Raw genomic sequence first — 23,107 nt, 5'->3', positions numbered from 1 at the left:
CGCTACCTCAGCTGGGTGATTAAGGCCAGAGCCACAGTGATACATGCTGTTAATACCCTTGACATGAAGTGATAAGAATGGCACTTTACCCCGGTGAATGTCCCCCTAAAAACCCACATGTCCAGTCTGACCATGAGAAAAAAACATCGGACAAACTCAAATTGAGGGACATTCTACAAATACTCCTCGAAATTGTCAAGGTCATCCAAAACAAGGAGAGTCTGAGAAACTAAGGAGGCATGATGACTAGGTGTAATGTGGTGTTCCAGATGAGATCTTGGGACAGAAAAGGGACATTAGGTAAAAACTAAGAAGATATTAATAAATTATGGACTTTGTTTAATAATAATGCATCAGTGATGGTTCATTAATTGTGCCAAATGTACCATACTAATATAAGGTGTTCATAATAGCAGGTACTGGGTACAGGATATAAAGGAACTCTGTATAATGCCTTTGTATTTTCTGTAAATGCAAAATAGTTCTAATGTTTATTTTTTGAGAGAGGGAGAGAGAGAACATGAGTGGGGGAGGCGAAGAGAGAGAGGGAGACACAGAATCGGAAGTAGGCTCCAGGCTCTGAGCTGCCAGCACAGAGCCTGATGCAGGGCTCCAATCCGTGAACCGTGAGATCATAACCTGAGCTGAAGTCAGATGCTCACCGACTGAGTCACCCAGGTGCCCCAAAATAGAGTTTATTTAAAAAAAAATGTTTATCCTGTGTCTGCTACAGTGACTTGGTATATAAATGGACCTGAATAGAGATTCTGTTAATATATGTATAGGATCACACAAGACATTTGACAAAAATGCCAGTGCAATTCAATAGGTAAAGAAATGTCTTTTCAAGAAATCACCCTGGAGTTACTGAATGTCCAGATTGGAGGAAAAAATTAAAAGATGACCTTTGACTGCTTTTACCCCACACATAAAATTTAATTTGCAGTGGACTGTAGATCTAAATGTGAAAGCTAAAATGATAAAGCTTCTAGAAGAAAACAGGATAATTCTTCATGACACTGAGGTGACAAAGATTTCTGAGGACACAAAAATCACTAACCTTGAAATTAAAAAGTTATAAATTGGACTTCATCAAATTTAAAAACTGTTCACCAAAAGATGCCGTCAAGAAAGTGAAAAAAGGCCAGCCACAGACTGGGAGATGTTCACAAATTGATCTCTAGATCTGGCAAAGTAGTGTATGCAGAAGAGAGAAACGTATAAATCAGTACAAGGAAGACAAAAAGAAGCCCAATTTTTAAGAAGAAAGAAAAGAAAAAGGAAATGGGCAAAAAACTTGAACCGACACCTCACAAAAGAAGCTATCCGTGGTCAAAAAGCACATGAAAAGATACTCAGTATCATCAGTCATGAGGGAAATGCAAATTCAAATCCCAGTGAGATCCCAAACACACCCACTAGAATGACCAAATGTAAGAAACCAGTACCAAGAGTTGGCAAGAATGTGGAGCTGCTGGAACTCTCATATGTTCCTGGTGCAAATGTAAAATTGTACAGTACTATGGAAAACAGTTGGCAGTTTTTAATAAACTAAGCATATGGCTACCATATGATACAGCACTTACACTCCTAGGCTTAAACACCCAAGAGAATGAGCACTTATTTCCACCAAAAGACGTGGGTATAACTTACACTGGTGACCCGTAGGGAAGGCAGTATCTGCCAACCTTCTCCACTTATAAAGTTACCATTTTCCTTTATAATTAATAAATATATTGAGGGAAATACTTTTTTTAAAGTTTATTTTGAGAGAGTGAGAGAGAGAGCATAAGTGGGGGAGGGGCAAAGGGAGAGAGAGAACCCAATAGGCCCTTCACTGTCAGCATGGAGCCTGATGTGGGGCTTGAACCCACAAACCATGAGATTGTGACCTGAGCTGAAACTAAGAGTCAGATGCTTAACTGACTGAGCCACCCAGACAACCCTTGAGAGAGATGCTTTAAACTATGCAGATATCCTGAGTCTTTTCAAACTTTTGCTTGTTAACTTAAGCATCCATCAGTGGATCTTGCCTGCAACAATTATTACTATGGGGTACTGATGGTGATTTTCTATTTCCATATTCTTTCTACATTTATAAATTGGAATTCTTCTGTAAGGGAGATCTGTCCCCCTGCCCCTGTTTCTTTCTTTCTTTGTAGCAGTATAGACGCCTGAATAGTTTCTTCTGTGGGTTACGATCTATCGTTACTGATTTTGTGGCTTAAATAGTTACAAGACACTTCTCTGCCAGGCTCTCCTTCCTCAGCCTCTCATCATTATTGTATTATTATTTCTTGAGTGTTATTATTTCTACATGTAGATGCCTATACTTCAAATTTGGACAGTTGTAAAAGGTTTTTAAAAGACTCCAAATAGTTGGTGTTCCAGAAAAATCCAGACATATCCAGAACTGAAAGAGCTCCTCAGAGATGAACATTAGTGGCATGCTGGGTATCCTTCCTGTTCCCCTTCACACCTCTCCACCCTTCACTCTGCACTGGGGGCTTCCCCACGTGGATGATATCATGGCCTCCCTGCCTCAGCCTTCTGGGTGGTATAGCTAATAAGAGACACAAACAGGCGATGAGATGGGTGGAGAGTGAAGTGAGGTATTCCCTTGACTCCCCTCTGAAAAGGTTTCTTCATGCTGGCTGCATCCTTCCACCAAATGCTGCCTCCCCTATATGACACACTCCTTCCAGGTTTGGCAAACTATTTGCCTCTGGTCCCTTCACCCTCAGAGCTGGTAACAGCTCATCTGATACCAACCCTAGGTAACCATACCATCCCTCTTGGTTCCCCTAGACCCCACCCACAGCTTGGTAATGAAGTCCTGTTTCCTGTTGGGATTCTGGCTAATAAATCTCACAAACGTCTAACATACTTAGAATATATATTTGTTGAGAGTAAAGATTCTATAGATTCCCTCCCTTGTTCACTCTTGGGGTTAATCACAACAATAGTTATTTTCTCAGCTCCAGACAGACTCTCCTCTGCCTTCACTTAAGCTCATTTTCTCTTTCCTGGCTCTGTGCGGTCGTAAAAAAACAAAACAAACTGCTCAAAATCCTTTTCATTGGAAACTCTTTATGCAACTGGGAAGAGTAGTCGTCACCTCTTAAACTTCTCTACTCTTCCTTTACTTGCCTTTGACCCTCCCCCTTTTCTTGTGTGCCTTTGGACCCTGTCTAGCTTCTGCACATCATGAAGTAAAAGAATGGCTCAAAAACATGAGGCAGGAGGAACATAGCCCTGTTCATAGCAGCACTACTCATAACAGTCAACAGGTGGAAGCCACCCAGTGTCTGTGGATGGATGACTGGATGAACAAAAGGTGGTATAAACACACAATAGAATATTATTCAGCCCTAAAAAGGAAGGAATGGGAGCACCTGGGTGGCTCAGTCGGTTAAGCAACCTACTTCAGCTCAGGTCATAATCTCATGGTCTGTGAGTTCAAGCCCCGTGTCAGGCTCTGTGCTGACAGCTCAAGGCTGGAACCTGCTTCAGATTCTGTGTCTCCCTCTCTCTCTGCCCCTCCCCCACTTTCACGCACATGCTCTCTCTCTCAAAAATAAATAAACATTAAAAAAATTGATTTTAAAAAAAGAAAGGAATGGAGGAATGGTGGTTGCCAGGATCTGGGGAGAGAGGGAATGGGGAGTTAGTGTTTAATGGACACAGGGTTGCAATTTTATAAGATGCAAAGACTTTCTGGAGATGGTGGTGATGGCTGCACAGCAATATGAATGCACTTAATCCCACTGAACTATACACGTAAGAGTGATCAATTTTATGTCATGTGTATTTAATTAAAAAAAAAAACCTGGGGAGGGCATGGGACACAATGGGCTCAGTGACAAGACAGTGAGGACTTGAGTGTGGGGCTCCTGTGGCAGGTGCTACTGAGGAACTTGGCTTAGGGGCCCTGTCTCACCAGGTACAGTTGAGCAGAGAGGCACAGACAGGGGACAGATGACAGGAATCAGTCAAGGCAACAGGAGGGATGGGGAAGAAGGGGAAGGAGGTATAGGTCATCACAGCTTCATGGATTCAGGAAATGTTTAAGGACAAACAAATATAAAACAGAGAAGATGTGGTCAATAAAGAATAGCTATTAGTCACTCCTAAATGTTTCATTTATGACTAAGCAATCCCAGTAATCCAAACAGGATTCCGGAACCTCAGGAAAGCAGTGTGAAGCCCACATCCCTCCTGAGAATGTGCTGTGTCCAGGGGCACCTGGTGAAGGGCTTGGCTTGGCTGGGTCCTTGCTCGTGACCTGGATGCATGGGCAGCCAGCACTTTCTTCAGAGCAGGGACCTGGGGTAGTGCATCACTAAATGAGTTGATGCCGCATTTTTCACATCTTAAAACTTTGAACAGATTCCATCTGGGAGACATTAAGCACATGCCTGTTTGCAGATGTGTTAACCCCATTTTAATTACGATACAAGCCTTAACTGCCGAATGGCGTGTCTTGCAAGTCTATCACCAAAATATGCCTTTCCGTTTACTGAATGGGGCATGTGTGTAAACAAGGGCTGTAGCTAGAATTCCTCCTCCTCTTCCAGCTCACACCCATCCCTGTGCACTTGTCAGACCCAGGTCACAAAACCAAATTATCTTAGAAATATTCATTTGCCCCAGGAAAAGGTTATCTAAAACTTTAAGTTTCGAGAGTGTTAGTGCATTTGCAAAGGGTTGGTTTTGGAGTTCTGACTTCAGACCCTCTTACAACAGAAGCGTGTGGGCAGTGGCGATTCAGCTTCCCTGGGGTCCACACCCGTATCTCAGCCACTCTGCCCTCTATGCTACCGCATAATTCTCCTACAGTTCTCCCTGCAGGCTATGGCCTCATGGACACCCTGAGAGTGTTTCTGCTCTGAGGGCTGGCTGGAGGGGGTTCCCCACACAGGCGGGACCCTGGGAAACATGTGAATGAAATAAAGAGTCTGAGCATGCCTGCATGTGACAGAGGGACCCAGATCTGTGGGGCAGCAAGAAATCCAGCCAGCTGCCTAGGAGAGTACAGGTTCTGGGCGGTGAGCTAGTCTCTGATGACTTTGGGCTACAAGAACATTCCTGGATTGTTACTTAATTTTTCACATCTGTGTGCCTTGACTGTCTAGGGAAGTGTAAATGCCTGGAAGGACTACAGATTATAGTCCTTTGGGGCCCCAATTTCTTCCCAGCTGCATGTAAGAGGGCTCTGTGTATTTGAATGACCAGATAGATAAATGCTGTTCTTTACAATGTCATGGGCACCTTGCAGGTTTAAGGTTTGAGATAAACAGATACTTCCTTGAGCCGGGTGTAGACAACAGTTGTCAAAGTGCAGTCTGGGGGACCCCTGGTGGGTCCGGAAGGTCAAAACAGCTTTCCTAATACAAACACATTATTTGCCTTTTTGACGCTCATGAATATACAGTGAACCTTTCTAGAAGCTCCTTGAAAGCTATGACTGCATGGCTCTGACACCTAGAATGAGTGCTTGGGGATTTAAGATTTTTCAATTTGAACCCACATGCATATACAAGAGCTCTTTGGATCCTCAGTCATTTTTGAGAGTGTGAAGGGTTTTGCTGGAACCAAAAAGTTTGAGAACCTCTGGGCTAAGACTTGTGGGTTAGATCAGAGCAAAACAACGACCCCAGGAAAGACCTAGAAGAAAGGTCTAGAAGCAGACAGTAATCATCTGTTCTTTTTTTGCAGGAAAAACTGCGTAGAAAATCTAATGGATGAAGATGAGAAAGACAGGGCAAAGAGGTAAGAAGGAGCATCTTCCCTGCCTTGGTCTGTTCCGTGCCATCTACGAGGCTCAAACATGCTTGTCCTCTTCCAGCATAGATGAGCTATCCTGTGCATGTCCTATGCAGCGGGACAGGCCACTAGGGACATGTTCTTGGTACCCACTCTCCTTGAAATATTGTAGTGCTCTACTAAAAAAATGTAGACCAGCTCCCCCAATTTTGTTCCTTATCCTGAAATTCCTCATTGTCTGGGACTTTCCAGGTAGCTTATATTTTCCACATGTTCATGTCTTAACCTTGGTGACTTGGGTCTCCTTTGAGAGGCTGCTGGCTCTTGCTTTTCCAGCACAGACACTGCTTAGCAAGGCAGCATGACCGGAGAGCCAGGCAGACCTGAGTTCAAATCCCTGCTCCGCTGTGGGGAGTTGCCTGGCTTTGGACAATAATAGTAATAATCATTCCCAGATGTTGACCACGTAGTAATCATCCTCATGTGCTACGTGCTTCCATATACCCTATCTCAGTTTTCTCACCTGCACCTGGAGATATCGTAGCCACCTTGCACTGCTGTGGGATTGGCCAGAAATCCTAGTTCATTTGCTGGCATGTCAGAGCTCTTATAACCCTATTCTTGCTTATTCCTTCACTGGGCATTGATTGACTACCTACTGTGGGTAAAGTGGAGTCATAAAGCTGATATTTTGAAGGTAAAGACCTGTCAAATGTTACCAACATCGCACAGTTTGCCCCCATGGGCAGTTACTATGTCAGGCTTCAGGGAAATAAAGATGATACGAGGAGGACACAGGTGAATGGAGGTGGTTGGTAGGTGACTACAGATGATCAAGCTGCAAGTGACAGGCCCAGCAATGGAGTGTGTTCTCCTGGGAAAGTCTTCACTCAGGCCCGAAGACAAGCCTTCTTCCCCCAGTCTCATCTCTTTCTGTTCCCACAGTTGTGTGTGTACCTGGGGGCAGGGGGAGGAAGAGGGGACGGGTCCTTCAGTCCCCTGTGACAGGCTCTTGAACAGTTGCATGGCTGAAGGGATTGCCCGCTTCCCTTCACAGAACCCACTGCCTGGTTGTCACTTACAGAATCCTCCACTTGCAAATGTTGCAGCCTTCAGAGATCCCCCAGTTCGGCATCTCCAGGGAGAGGGGCATCTGTCTTTCCAGTGTCACCAGTTGGGGGCGGAAAGGGTGGTGGGCATGAAGACAACAAAACCCCAGCCACTCCAGACCTGCTAGACCTGAATCTGCAGAACACAGAGGGAGTCTGTATTGGTTGTTAATTCCCCCAAATATTTCCTTAAAGAAAAATCAGGGAGCAGGGGAAATGGCCAGAGTTGTAGGCCAAACGGGGTTGGCATGGAGTGAGGATTGTCGAAACTGGATGGTCAGCACAGGGGATCCATCATACTCTTATCTCTATACTTTTCCATGTTTCAAAATTTTCTCTGATAAAAATTTGAATAGACAACGATTCAAATAATACCTCAGTTTATTCTGAAGGAACATGCCCTTCCCTTGGCATTGGGAAACAGGACTCCCCACAGCCGTGCTTCTCAAACCTTAGGCCACAGCCTTCAAGGGTCACAAAATCCCGGTGGTCCCAAGTAACAAGTAGACGAATAGACTAACCCAGACCAGACAAGAATAGAATCTTCCTGCCCTGTCTCACAGACAGACTGGCTTCCGGTTCTTTCCTCTGTGTGTTTGACCTCTTGGTTTCCTCCCAGGTAGCTGTGGATTGTGTGCAGAGGCAGACAGCAGCGCTGTCCCAGATGATGAATTCCAACAAACCCTCACCTCTCCCCGCTTCCACTTCCTCACCTGCAACACTAGGCAATCATTTCTGTCCTGCAGCGACAGGGTTATTTGGGGAGGCAGCCACAAAATACACAAAGAAGCTCTTTCGTGTGTGTGTATGTGTGTTAATCGTTACACACGTGTGAAAATACAGGACACTCTCATACATTTACAAGGTATTCTCCTTGGTTAGCAGCATGAAAAGATGGGTAGGGGTGGCCAGCAGTCACCGAGTGCTTCTTGTGTGTCCTAATCCTCTACACTAAGTACTTTTCTATGCGTTAGCTCGTGTCATCTCAGTGTTCTCTGAGGTGTGTTTCATTGTTATCCCCATTCTACAGAGGAGGAAACGAAGGCTCAGTAACGTGGCAAACATCATAAAGCTCTCACAAATGGCAGACGTTAAAGTTAAACAGGCTTCCTAACCTCAGATTCTGGTCCTATTCCCCAGACTACAAGAAAATCCCTTCATGTAGGGACTAACCCAGTCTGTCTGGCAGGCCCACACTGAGAGCTGTGTCGTGGTGTAACTTCGGAGTCCGTGGGAGTTTGCTTCTGCCATCCTCATGTTAATGTCACCTCCCAGGCCCCCCCACCTCAGCCCTCCCTCTACTGCACTGCTCACCTCAAAATGCAGAGGAGATGAAATGCTACCATTCTCAGGGGTCACCGATGGAGACATTCCAAGAAAATCTTGGCTAAAAGTTCTCAGAAATAAATCAGGTCCTATGCAGTTTCTTTCCATTCACTCCCACCCCCCGTGGCTTTGAGGAGGTGGGCACGCATGCTCTCACACTGCCTGTTTGGGAGTCTCCAGGCACACAACTGGGGTAGTGAGGTTGCTGGCTGGCCCTCACCCCCTCTCGACCTCGGATGGGGAAACAGGTCTAGAACGCTTGGCAATACCCAGATCTGTTTGCCAGAATAGCAGTAATAATGCAGGATCCCTCATAACACTTGGGAGAACCCAGGAGGAAATAACCATAATCCTAAGATTATATCCATCTCAAAGCCTCTGGTTGTGCAAGTTTTGTAGCAGCAGCATCGGGAGGCTCTTCCCCTAATCCCACCTGGAGGCCTGAGAGGAATAGTTTTCACTCACACAGTTTTTTTTGACAAGATTAGAAATGCTTAGCTTCAGATCAAAACCCTCATTGTCTCCAGAAAATACACGCTATGTTGGGCAAGGTTTCCAAAGCTTTGGGCAATTCATGGTTTGTTCGGATTGTTTGATCAAGTATTCTGAACCGGGATACAGTTCCACTTTTCTTCTGCGAATTTCCGTGTAAAACCAGCGAGTACTGAGTGCCTATTGTGTGTCAGAACTATTTGCTATTTTTCCTTAGGGACAATCCAAAAACAGGGTCCATGAACTCAAAAAGGAAACGGTCTGATTGAGAGACATTTGGAATCCCTAGATAATGAGGTTCACAGTTTACCATTTTGTGGTCCAGTGATGCACATGCCTTTCTAATAGTTTCGCGGGACGTGTGTCTGTGTGTGTGGCGGGGGGGAGTCATCCAGGAAGTGGCGCAGTGGGGCAGGAAGTGCACAGCTTAGTTAGGAATGAGACAGGCCTGGCTTTGACTTCTGATGCTTTTACTTTCTGTCCTTGGATGAGTTACTCAACTTCTGTTACTGAGGAACTAAATGCAGCTGCGTGTAAGCGCCTCCTCGCACACTGCAGGGAACACAGTGCTAATAAGAAATGCTAAGATGTATGGAGCACTCAGTGTGTGCCTGCAGCAGCTGACACGCGTAAGCTCTCTCATCCTCACAACACCCCCCTCAACATAGGCTTTTACCAGCCTCATTTTACAGTTGAGAAAGCCAGGGCCTGGAATCACACAGCCAGTAAGTGGCAGGCAGGGATTCAAACCAAGGTATGATTTCGAGTTCTGGGCTCCTAACGATCTCTCCTGACAGTCAGTAAGTGGAAGCTGCTCCCTTTGGTCGACCATGTGCCCAAGGGGTAGGGACAGAAAGTGTTGTATGAATCCTCGCTTTCCAAAGAAAGCCAGTTTCTATAACTTTGCAGTATTGTAAAGTACAACTTACTCCATTTCTTGAGAGAACGGAACACTAAGAGGAAATTCTTTCATGGTGGCCTCTTCCTTCTGGCCAATATTGAATGAGTAATTCATCAGCATTCGTTAAAGTTACATTAACTTCTACCAGCTGGGAAGTTTTGTTTCCCTAATTGTGTGCATTTTCGTAGCAGGAGGGAAGATGGGTGGTGAGTTGAGAGCTATCGCTGCCTTTTGTTAATAAGAATGAAGAATGTCAGGCAAAATAGCTTGGGGTTCTCAATAAAGGATGCTGGTTTGCAAGCACAAGCTAAACAATTTTATTATTCTTTGACCCTCATCCTTACAGTCTTAACACTGATAAAATGGCCGGGCAAGAGGGAGATAACATCGCTGCAACCGAGACACTCATCCATGCACTTTTGCAGAAGCAAGTGTTGCAAAAAGAAAAGCTTTAGCCTTAGCATTCCTCCTGGCTCCCCCCAGGGTAGTTTGTCGACATGGACCAATGACTGAGACCATTCGGGCACCCTTCCATCAGTGTTGGTTAACTAAGAAATGTACTAAGCAGCGGGAAGATAAAGAGGATACACAGCATCACCCTGCCCTCAAAGGATTTTGGGGCAAGTTAGGGAGGCATTCTTGAAAACAAGCATAAAGGAGAAATCATATCTTGCAGGGTCTGTGTTGAGCTAAGCCAGGATGATGGTCACAATTCATAAGCTCTGTTTCTCAGCCAAGTGCTCTTTTGTGGAGAGTAATATGGTTAAGAGGAAAGACTGGCCTCATTTTATTGTTTCATTTCTCTAGATGTAAATTCTGTAGGTCTGAAAGGAAAGGCTAGTCTGATCCACGAAGGTTGTAGCCCACTTGGAGGACTCCAGCTCTGGGCGCACTCACTGATGCCCCTGTGTACAGGCTCAGTGCAGAATGAAAATCCTGACCCTGTGCAATATATGTTGATGTTTCCAGCTGGAGCCTATCTTGCTAATTTTGCTGTGATTTTCTTTCATAGGCTCTTGACTGGGAGTTACACATATCATCATAAGCCCCGACACAGGGAAAAAAAATGATAGTAAAAACATTTTTGAGACTTCCTTTCTGTTTGTTTTATTTGGTGATTAAGGCAGCAGCAGGCATTGCAAGAATATAGACGTATCAGGACACACGATTCATTTATATTACCCTGTAATTTCCAGATGAGTGATTCTGTATTCCAAACAAAGGGAAAAAGTAGAACTGTACTTGCAGGCAGAATGCTAATTCTTACTGTGGCCCAGTATACAGCAGAATGGAAAAGGGGCCTCCCTCTATTTGGGGCTCTTGGCTTCTACCCTAGTGGGGTACTTTGGTCAGCTAAGAAGCATTGTCAGAAAGAGAATTGTATGCCCGGTAGGCTTAGAAACTTGGGAAAGTCTTAGCTCAGGGACACCCAGAAATTCTCTGGGAGCATCTGAGGTAGAGAAGAATTCACTAAAAACCCTTTCAATAATTTCAATAAATTTTAAATTGAAAAAGGGATGGGCAGAAGTCCGCCATTTTGAAAATGTTTCTTTTCTGCAGAAAAAGCTAAATATTCCTTTGAGAATTTCAGTGACAAGTTGCTAAAGATTGTGCTCCCATGAAACTCTCCCTGTGTGACTGTTAAGTAAGAATCACTGGAAAATTAGGCCAGCTTCTCATTTGGGCCCCAACATTTCCTGATACCTCTAGGTAAAAGTAAAGATGTTCCGGTTACATCTCAGGAAGAAAGAATAGCACAAGCTGAGCACAGTCATCCCACAAATACTTCACCAAATGTCTGCGGTAGAAAACAAATTGAGTCTCCAGAATTCTCCATGAGGTGAGGGAGGCATCATCCTGACCCATCTAGCTCCACATGGGGTGACTTTTCTCTCCACACACCCAGATGACATTCTTTCCTGGAACCAAGCTGCTGAAGGCTCCTGAGCTCAGTGGTGTCCCCAGCCCCCACTGTCTGGGCGTGCAGGGAGGCTGTCTGACTTATGGTCATGAGGAGGTGTGCACCTGTCCTGAGGACCCAGGCCTGGGCACAGGAAGGGACTGCACTGGCTTTAAATGGACCTTGCTTTATGTCAGAGTTCCCTGGAATGTATTCTGAACAACACTAACCTCAGGAAATGCCCCCCCAAAACAAGTTTGGGCCATGCTGTTTACTTTTTCTCCCTTTTGGAGAGTTTCAGGGCTCCTTAGCACATTGAAAGTGCTAAGACTGCAATTAGAAAATAAACCAAAATCTGTTCCATTTTATGTAAGTGTGAATTTAAAAAATTATCTGGAGGAAAAAAACAAAAATTGGTAACAACAAAATACACTTCTCTGACCATAGTCCTTTTTCTCAAAATAGTTCTTCATGATTTTCCATGGAAGCCCTTTTACCCAACACTGTCTTAAATCAACTTTATTCCCATCATTTTAGCACATTTTCTTACATATGAAAATACACCAAAACAACATTTGAAAAATAGTAAAATGTTTAAAGAAGTAAATAAATCTCATTTATAATCATACTACCTAGAGATAAACACCATTAACATTTTGACATATTTCCTGTCTCGTTTTCCTACGTGTCCATCAAATTTTAACGGGAATGCTCTTACAAGGTTTTTGTTAATGTGGCTGATCAGACTCTAATTTATTCTTCATGAAAGTTGACCTTTCATGGATAGGACTGTCTTAATGTGGAGCATACTTAAATTTATGTCATGCCTGTGAGCATTGCATTGTTCCATTTGCCTCTCCGGATGTTGACAGTGAGCACCTACTTGATATATTTCAATTCTACAAGAAACTGTGAGTTCATTCCTCAACCACTCCCTCTGTTTCAGGTACTCCAAAGACTTGTAGAGACTTCAAAAGAAGCATAAGACCTAATTCCAATAAGGATAGCCTTCTCAAACAGGTTCATTTTGCTCTGTGTATAAAACTCAAGTCTGAGAGGGCTCATCTGCACGCTTATCAGTTCCTGTCTCATACTATAATGTGGAACTAGTTAGCTCAGTGTAGATATGCCAGAATTCCTGGTCTGGAAGGAACCTTGGGCATCATTGAGTCTTTCTTTAGGCATTAACTCTCCTGAGTATCTGTTACCGTGTAAATGTACCGCTCCAAAATGTACAGGATTAAAGCGACAGCATTTATTTGCCTGTGGATCTTCAATATGGGTATGGCCTAGAAGGGAATGCTTGTCTCTGTCCCATGTGGTCTCAGCTAGAACTGAGATGGTGGGCTGGCACCACCTGAAGACACACTCATTCCCATGGCTAGTGGTTGATGTAGGCTGTCAGCTGGGACTGTGGCTTTCCGTACGGAGATGTAGCGGCTTCCTCACAACACGTGACTGGGTTCCAGGGTGAGCGTCATGGACAAGAGAGTCAGTGGGGAGCTGTGTGTCCTCTTACTCCCTGACCTTGGAAGTCAGGCAGTTCCCTTGTGCTACATTCTGTTCCCTTAGACACAAGTCACTGAGGCCAGCCAGCCCACACTCACCTTTTAATGGGGGGAGTGAGTTTCAGACAATTTTTAATTCTCCAGCTTGAAATCACCTTATCAGTGTCCTCACTATTCTGTAAGAGGAAGCCAGGGTCCATGGAGGTGGAAATCCCTTGCCCACTCTCTCTCATGGCATAGGTAGCAGAACCAGGATGAGGACTCATATCTTCTGGTAACTGGTCTAAGGTTCCTCCGGCTAAGCTGTATCATCCCGGTTCTCTGCTACCCCAACCACTCTTCAACTTCCAGGGGTAGCTGTAAGTGTGAAAACAATATGCTTCATAAAATGTCTTTAGCTCCTCACCATGGAGACCCTCTATGGGAAAAAACCGTTCTTCATGGAACTACATACTTCCAGACTTACTGCATACTTCATGGAACTTCATGGAGTTCCAGCAGGGGAAACCCACTGGTGCTTCCGTCACCAGTTCTGGCTACTGCTGTCCAACTGTATTGGGTAGCGTTTGATTTTTTCAGTTTTTATTTCATGTGGCCAACTGCATGTGATTCAGAGAGCATCTTCGATTTTCCCTCATCAGCATGTTCTGTCTACTCAGTTAATAAAACTAGACTTATTGGGGCTAATTTAAAAGATGGATACCTTGGGATTAAACATCAGGAAGAGATCCTAGTATGGAAGTATGTCAGGTGTTAAGGATAGTTTCCCACTGGATGCTGGAGAGGTGTAAGCAGCAGATGCCACCAGCCAGACCTGTCTGCACATGAAGTAGATTAAAAGGAAGAGTCCGTTCATTATAGTACTTTTTCCCCCCTTTTCCACTGATTTGATCTTTATTCCTGATCTAGCTCACCAATCAGGAGTTCTGATACAGTGATTTTTAATTTCTTCCCCTTAGGGAAACACAGGATTTTTGGTGACATATAAAATGCACCTGCATCACTGTCTTGTACCCTTGTGAATTTAGAGAGGACTGAGGACACATTCACCTACATGCTCAAACTCCCCATTCCTGCCATGGGAGCCTCTCCTAGAAGGATGGGAGATGAGCATCTTTCTTCTTGGTCTATGCCACAGGTTTCTCAGAAGGACCTGATCCCCATCTCAGCTATAGCTATGCCTCTTGAGTAGTTGAGTGTAAAGCCCAGTCTTGCTCACTAAGTGTGCACACCCTGTGATCATCTCCTCACCAAGAAGAAAAGGAGAGAAGCATTGAGTATGGTTTATATAATATGCATCTATTTCATGAAATCCCCCAATAAAAGGGCACTCAAGGTACCACTTATTGGAGAAATACAAGAGGGGTGTGTTTGTGTGTGTACATGTGCATATATGCTCAACCCCCCTCCACAACACTTGACCTTGGAACCATGGTCCTATCCCACCTCCCTTTGTGTAATGCCTCTCCTTCCTTGAGTCCCCCTGCAATACCATAAGCACTGTCATCTTATAAGAATGCCAGTGGCTGTGTTAAATCTCACTTAGGTCCTGAAATGCAAGTACAACCCTCCTGTGGAATTCCAGAGGTCTGGGAGCCTACACCTCTGCCTCTCACCCCATGTGCCCTAGCTAGACCAGTATGGGTGCCCAAATTTATCTCAGTCAGTAGGGAGAGTAGTTTTATTAGCTTAATAAACTCCATGTTGATATGCAGTATAGTTTCCTTTTGATACTTTTTAAATTCTAGATCACATCAAAGTGATACACTCATGCCAAGGGAAGGACCTACCCAATTAATCTGTAATCCTCCTTGTTTTCCAAAAGCCACCCAGAAATATGTTTCCTTAAGAGTCTATTATTACTATTGTCCAGCTCTCCCCTATATACTTTCCTGCAAAAGAATCTTCTTTACAGATCCTGCCATCAGGACTTCAGATTCTATGTTCCCACCTTTTGATTTCTATGGATCTTTTACATACTCACTAAAAAAGTATGAAAAGATATATGGACATTCTGAACTGGGTAAGATGGAGTCAGCCTCCTCCATCCTGTCCACCACACTGAATACAGTTCTAAAACCTTGGCAAAATGTATGTAACAGCTAATTGAGGACCCTGAAAGTATGTAGTAGGAGGCAGATTGGAAAAGTATCAAAATTTGAAGTACTACTGAACTGGCATTTTCTTCCCTCTAGTACCCCCTAGCCTAGACTCAATGCAGCCAAAACCCAGAAGTGGGCATCTGTGCTGACAAAGAGAGGACACAGAGAAGCCCTCTACATGCAGGACAGGATCAGGGTCTCTAAGCTCAGATTGAGTGAGGGGAAATCTGCCCTCTTTTGTTTTTTTCTCCATATCCTTGTACCCTGTTAGCAATCCTGTGATAACAGCAGCAAAAGTAGCAACAGCAACAACATGGGCCCATAGGAAATTTAAAATGTCGAGGGAAAGGAATCTATCTCTCTGAGCAGAGGAACTATATTCTAAGAGGGTGGGATGAAACCCTGTAGTTTTTTTTCTTCCTTTCTATTTTCCTACTGCATGGCCCCAAATGAAGGTGCACATGTGGGAAGTGTGAGGCAAAGCAGAATAAAGCAAAGAACCAGCTTTCTGGCCAGAGGAACTGAAAGGGAGCCTTGGGAACCAAAAAGTACTGGGCAGAGATATGAGAGGAAGGAGCTCAGGAAAGTGAACATATAAAGAAGGTTATGAGATCCTGAGCTCCCCACCAATCTGAATATGCACGGGTCTGACCTTAAGTAGTATACCGTAGACTTTCAGACTGAACCGCAGGATAGACCACCACCCGACATCCAAGACCAGCCACGTGGGATAAATCTAGATAGCACCATGAATTTCTTATCAGAAACTATGGAAGCCATCTATCTAGTAGTGACACAATGTTTTTTAAAAGTTTAAAGAGAAGAACCATTAGCCCAGAATTCTATGTCCAATAAAAATATCCTTCAGAGGGGCGCCTGGGTGGCGCAGTCGGTTAAGCGTCCGACTTCAGCCAGGTCACGATCTCGCGGTCCGGGAGTTCGAGCCCCGCGTCAGGCTCTGGGTTGATGGCTCAGAGCCTGGAGCCTGTTTCCGATTCTGTGTCTCCCTCTCTCTCTGCCCCTCCCCCGTTCATGCTCTGTCTCTCTCTGTCCCAAAAATAAATAAACGTTGAAAAAAAAAAAATTTAAAAAAAAAAAAAAAAAAAAAAATATCCTTCAGAGATGAAGGTAAGTGAAGACATTCTCAAGTTAAAAAAAGCAAAACAAAACAAGACAAAAAAACTAAGTAAGTTTCTTATCAACAGACCTTCTCTGAAAGAATTGCTAAAGGAAGTTGTTATAACAGAAAGGAAATGATACCAGATAGAAACTTGGAATATGAGATATAAAGGAAGAAGAGAAATGGTAAATATCTGGCTACATAGAATAAATAGTCTGACATTTGGGGGAAAATAACATAATCTGATCTGATTCACTGTATGTAGATGTAGGGCACAAGATGACTACATCATAAAGGAAGGGAGGATATAGAGAACTATATGGAAAAAAGTTTCTACATTCCACTTTAAATGGTAAAATATTATAAGTAGGTTCTGAAAAGATAATTTTTATATTATAATCCAAAGAGTAATTACTGAGCACTATACAAGGAACTATAGTAAATAAAAATATACTAGATAAATTAAAATGAAATATTAAAAATGTTTAAACAACCCAAAAGAAAACAGGATAGAAGAAATAGGAACAACAACAAAAAATTAAAAACAAAACAAAACAGAAAACAGATGGCAAAATTATATACCTAAATCCAAACTTATAATTATATTAAATGTAAATGGTCTAAACATGCCAACTAAGAGAGATTGTCAGAATGAATTTTTTTAATGACTTAACTATATGCTGTCCACAAGGTATTCACTTCAAATATGATGATATAAGTAGGTTCAAAGTAAAACTGTGGAAAATGATATACCACAAAACATTAATAAAAAGAAAGCCAGAGTGACTATATTAATGTAAAATAAAGTAGATTGCAAAGCAAAGAAAATTTCCAGGAATAGTGACAGTACATAATACTAGTCAATTTACCAAGAACACATAGCAATTCTAAATGTGTATACACCTAACAACTGAGCTTCAAAATACATGAAGCACAACCTAAAGAAGTTTACTGAGTCTTTAATATGCTTATCTCAGGAATAGAACTAGTAGAGAGAAAGTTAGCAAGGGTATAGAAGAATTTAAAAACACCAAAACACCATTGACATTTATAGAATACTCCACCTACCAATAGCAGAATACACACTGTTTTCAAGTACCCATTGAACATTCCCTAACCAAATTCTGCTTTATAAAATAAATGTAAACAAGTCTAAATGAACCAAAAGTAAATTGCAAACAGAAAGATGGCGGGAACAATATCTCTAAAACTTGGAAGTTAAACAGTTTGGCTCCTAAGTAATTCAAAGGTTAAAGGGAAGTCTCAAAGAATTTTAGAACTGAACAAAAATAAAAAATACAACATACCAAAACTTGTGGGTTTCAGTGAAAGCAGTGCTTAGAGGGAAATCTATAGCATTAAATGATTATAGTAGGAAAGAGAAAAGTCTCAAATCAATAACTAAGCTTCCACCTTATGAAACTATAAACAGTAGAGCAAAATAAATTCAAAGCAAAAAGAAGAATGGAAATTATAGATGTGAGAGCAGAAATCAATAAGATTGAAAGCAGAAATATAATAGAGAAAACCCAAAAGGTAATTTTTAAAAAATCAATAAAATTGGTAAGCCTTTTGCAAATATGACCAAAAAAAAAAGCCACAAATTACCAATAGCAGGACTAAAAAAGGATATATTATTACACACCCTTCAGACATTTAAAAAGACATTAAAAGACCATAAGATAATACTATAAACAACTGTATCCATGTAAATTTGACAAATTAGATGAGAGGTACCAATTACTCAAAAACCAGAAGCTATCAAAACTCCTACAAGATGAAATAGAAATCTTGAAGTGTCCTATAATTAATAAAGAAATTGAATGTGTAGTTAAAAGTCTTCTGAAAAAAGGAATTTCAGACCCAGATGGTTCCACTGATAACTTCTGCCAAACATTAAAAGAAAAAATATCACCAATTCTACACAGTCCCTTCCAAAAAGTTAAGAGAAGGAAATACTTCCCAACTTATTTATGAGACAAGCATTACCCAGAAAAAAAATAGTACAAGAAAAGAAAACTACAGACCAATATCCTTCATAAACACAGATGTAAAAATCCTCAATAAAACTTTAGCAAGTTGTATATGTGTGTGTGTGTGATATATACATCATGTACACATATATATAAACTACATCATGACCAAGTGGAATTTTATCCAAGGATTGCAAGGCTGTTCAGTATTCAAAAACCAGTCATTATAATCCACCAAGTTAGCAAGCTAAAGAAGAAAAACCAAAACCACATGATCATATTACATGAATACAGGGTTTTGACAGGGGTTTGACAGAATTCAACTTTTATTTATGATATAAACTCAGCGAACTAGGAATAGGAGAGAATTTCCCTAAACTGGATAAAGGGCATTTGCATAAAACCATTAGCTAATATACTTATTGGCAAAAAACTGAACATATTCCCCCTAAGGTGGGGAATAAGACAAAGGTATCTGCTGTCATCACTCCTATTCAATATCATAGAGCAGTAGGACAGAAAAAGAAAGCAAAGTCATGTTGATTGGAGAAAAGGAAATAATACTAACCTATTCACAGATACCATGTTTGTATATATAGAACATCCCAAGAGATTTATCAAAACAAAGAAATATAAAACTCCTATAATTAATAAACAAATTTAGTAAGGTGACAGGATACACAAGGTCAGCACACAAATCATCTTTCTGTCGGCTAGCACTGAACTATTAGAAACATATTAAAAATACCATGCCACTTGTAATCAATCCAAAAGAATGAAATAGTTAGGTATAAATTTATATATGGATATATGTGTGAAAATTCAAAATGCTCATGATAGAAATCAGGGAAAACCTAAATAAATAGAAAAATATATTGTGTTTATGACTAGAAGACTCAAAAGAGTAAAAATGCAAAATTTCCACAAATTGGTCCATAGATTTAAAGCAATTTCAATCAAGGGGTGCCTGTGTGGCTCAGTCAGTTGGGCGTCTGACTTCGGCTCAGGTCATGATCTCGCAGTTTGTGAGTTCGAGCCCCGCGTCGGGCTCTGTGCTACAGCTCAGAGCCTGGAGCCTGCTTCAGATTCTGTGTCTCCCTCCCTCTCTGCCCCTCCCACATTCATGCTCTGTCTGTCTCTCTCAAAAATAAGTAAACATTAAAAAAATTGAAAGCAATTTCAATCAAAATCCTGGTAGAACTCTGTAGATATAGACAAGTTGATTATAAATTACAATGGAAAGACAGAGAAACTAGAATAGTCAAAATAATTTTGAAAAAGAAGAATAAAGGAGGAATCACATGATCCAATTTTAAGGCTTATTATAAAACTACAGTAATTGAGACAGCATGGCATTGGTGGAGGAATAGATCCATAGTCAGTGAGACAGAATAGAGAGTATAGAGAACCCAGAAATTGACCTACATAAATATGACCAACTGATTTTTTTACAAAGGTGCAACAATAATCCCATGTAGGAATGTCTTGACTTCAATGGTGCTGGAACTATTGGACATCCATATACAACAAATAAACTTCAACCTAACCTTATAGGTTATAAAAATAACTAACTCAAAATGGATTGTGAAATGTGGAATGTGTAAAACTCCTGGAAAAAAAAAACACAGGAGTAAATTTCTGGTCTGAGGTTGGGCAGAGGGTTCCCAGACATGACAACAAAAGCACAGTCCACAAAAGGAAAAAAATTGCTAACTTGGACTTCATCAAAATGAGAAACTTTGTGAAAGACACCATTAAGAGAATAAAAAGGTGAGCAGTGAGAAAATACGGACAAATCATATGTCGAACAAAGGACTTGTGTTGGAACATATAAAGGATGCTTAACACTCAACATTAAGGATATAAAAGGCCCAGTTTAAAAATGAGCAGAATGTCTGGGTGGTCAGTCAGTTAAGCTTCTGACTTCAACTCAGGTCATGATCTCATGGTTCATGAGTTCAAGCCCCACATCAGGCTCTCTGCTGTCAGTGCAGAGCCCTCTTTGGATCTTCTCACTCACTCTCTGCCCCTCCCCTGCCCTCTCTCTCTCTCTCAAAAATAAATAAACATTAAAAAATTTTTAAAAATTGGCAAAAGACATGAACGAATGCTTCACCAAAGAAGATATAAGATGGCAAAAAAATGTACATGAAAAGATGTAGAACATCATTAGCCATTAGATAAATGCAAATTTAAGCCCCAGTGAGATAATACTGCACATGTCTTAGATTAGGTAAATTTTAAAGTGCTGACAATACTAACTCCCCTTAAAGACATAGAACATCTGGTTCACTCCTATAGGACTGGTGAGAAGGTAGGATGGTAGGGCCACTCTGGAAAACAGTTTGGCAGTTTATGAAGTTGCACATACAATTTCCATATGATCCAGGTTACTTACTTCAGAGGGCTAAAACCTTGTGTTCACACAAAAACCTGTACACAAATGCATACAACAGCTCTCTTCATAATCACCAAAAGTGGGAAACAACCTGAATTTCCTTTGCAGGTAAATGGATAAACCAGCTGTGGGACATCCATACAATAAAAAAACTGCTCAGCACTAAGAAGGGGCAAGGTACTGATAGGCACCATGACTTGAATGAATCTCAAAAGCATTCTGTGGGTAGAAGAACCCAGGCTCAGGGGTTACATGCTGTATGATTGTATCTCTATGACATTTTCCACAAGGGAGCATAGTGATGGAACACAGAACAAGGCTTGCCATTGGTTAACAGGCATGGAGAAAATGAAGGAGCTTTAGAGGGTACTCTTCTGTCTCTGGGTCATGATGATGGTTACATGAATTTATACACATGCAAAAATTTATAGAACTGTGCCCAAAAGAAAATGTTGTTTACCGTATGTTCATTTTAAGAGTAATAATCTTAAAGATATGTATCGTCAGTGTTACTTTCTCATAGACAAATGAAATTCAGGTGAAATTCCTTTGCCTCTGACCCCCACATTCTCCCCCATGCTCCACATCGTGGGTCTGGTTAGTGCCCAATTCAGGGAGCAGAGTCCCTAGCCATGTAAGGCACAGTACTGTGGCTGACCAGCCTCACCTCCCCTTCCTGTCTCTGCTCACTTCCCCCTGAGCTGGGGTCCCTTTCCCCCTTTCCTCGGTCTCTTAACCATTTCCCTCCCCCAGACTGTCCATCAGTACCCTGTCCTGGATTCATCCAAAAGCCAAGACCAGATTGCCTGTACTGGCATTTGAGACTGTGGTTGACCTCACTCTTCTTATCCTCTCTCTCACTTTACTTTCTCACATGTCCCCAATTGTCCTGTTAAACCTGGCCAGTCAGCTCTTCCTGTGCTGTCTTCCCACCGCCTGCCTGCCCACCCCTCAAGGCCACCTTGCATGCAGCCCCCTCCCTGAGGGCTCCCCTCACCACCTCACATGGCTGATCTCCTTCCTTTGTGAACTCCCTTGGCAATTTGTCTAAACTTGTCATCTAGCCCTTATCATGTTGTACCTGATGTGTGAAATCCATCTCTTCCTCTAGACTCTAAGCTTCTTTTAGTTGGCTGTTTTTAGTTGTTTTTCTGCAGCATTCTTCCCTGAACACAAATACCATTATCCTATTAGCATGAAATGCCATTTTTCTGCAGAATGTGTTTTGTTTCTGTGCTATAACCTCAAGAAGCCAGAATTCATCACTCTTAGTCCTGTGCTTCCAGAGCACTGGTACAAAGCTCCATAACACATACCTTCACGGTGGTTCTGAAGGAGTTGTGGAAGGGAACAGGAGAGTGCAGCGCTTCACGGCATGGGCATCCAAGCCAGCCTGCTCCACCACTGCCTACTCATGTGACTTCAGTGAGTCACACAACCTCTCAGTGCCTCAGCTGCTTCATCTGTGAAATGGGGATAATAGTATCTATCTTAAAGGGTCATCATGAGGATTAATATATGTGAAGCACTTAAAATAGTGCCTGTTACATAGTAAGTACCCAGCAAAGGTTATCTGTGTAACCAATATCCCTTGAGGGACACTAGGAAATATAACTTGGGGGCTTTTTGAGCCCTTCATTCAAACCAGAGGGTCAGGTTTGTATCAATGTATATTTAACACACACACACACACACACACACACACACCTTCCCTTCCAGCCTTTCTCTCTCCCCCTCTCTCTGTCTCTCTTTCTCTCCCTCTCCCTCTTCTCTCTCTTAAATCCAATATGAAGAGAAACACCCCAACTGAAAAATGGGCAGAAGATTTGAACAGACGTTTTACAAAAGAAAATATATGAAACAACAGTAAGCATGTGAAAGGGTGTCCAACATCATTAGTCATCAGAAAAATGCAACCTAAAACCACAATGGGGAAACATTACAATGCCTAAAGGAAGAAGAGACAGACAATACCACATGTTGACAGGCATGTGAAGCATAAATTGCTGGTGGAAATGCAGGCACAGTACAGCCACTTGGCATAACAATATGGCGGTATCTTATAACAGTGAACCGGTAAACATATATATACTTACAATAGGAATTAGCAATTTCACACCTATGTATTTACCCAAGAGAAATGTGTGCCTATGTCTACACAAAGACATGGATGTGACTGCTCACAGCAGCATTCTTCTCAATACCCCCGAACTGGAAACAACCCAATGGAATACTAGTCAGCCATCAAAAGGAATGAAACATTAATGTATGCAACAACATGGATGGATCTCAAAAACTTAATGCTCCATGTACGTTAGAGACTATATGCTGTCTGATTCTATTTGTATGAAATTCTAAACATGGCAAAACTAAACTGACAACAGCAGTGGCTTCCTGTGGCTGTCATCAAGGAGGACATCAGCAAGTTGGAGGAGAATACCTTTCAGGATGAGGGAACCATTCTGTCTCTGGGTTTTGGTGGTGGTTACACAATTACCAAACTTCATCTAAC

At 42.1% G+C, this 23,107-nt stretch overlaps 1 protein-coding gene across 2 annotated transcripts in view; it reads left to right on the top strand.

The window, feature by feature from the left end:
* Window positions 1-23,107, top strand: part of NPAS2 (neuronal PAS domain protein 2) — a 158,702-nt gene that overhangs the window by 68,905 nt on the left and 66,690 nt on the right. For both annotated transcript variants that reach the window (XM_047852355.1, XM_047852354.1), the window contains exon 2: window positions 5,719-5,772. In XM_047852355.1, coding sequence (XP_047708311.1) covers window positions 5,741-5,772 — 32 coding nt within the window. In that variant the 5' untranslated portion in view covers window positions 5,719-5,740. The remainder of the gene's footprint in view (window positions 1-5,718; window positions 5,773-23,107) is intronic.

Source organism: Prionailurus viverrinus, chromosome A3 (assembly GCF_022837055.1).
Source record: "Prionailurus viverrinus isolate Anna chromosome A3, UM_Priviv_1.0, whole genome shotgun sequence".
Lineage (NCBI taxonomy): Eukaryota > Metazoa > Chordata > Mammalia > Carnivora > Felidae > Prionailurus > Prionailurus viverrinus.
This window is presented reverse-complemented; position numbering and strand designations above follow the sequence as displayed.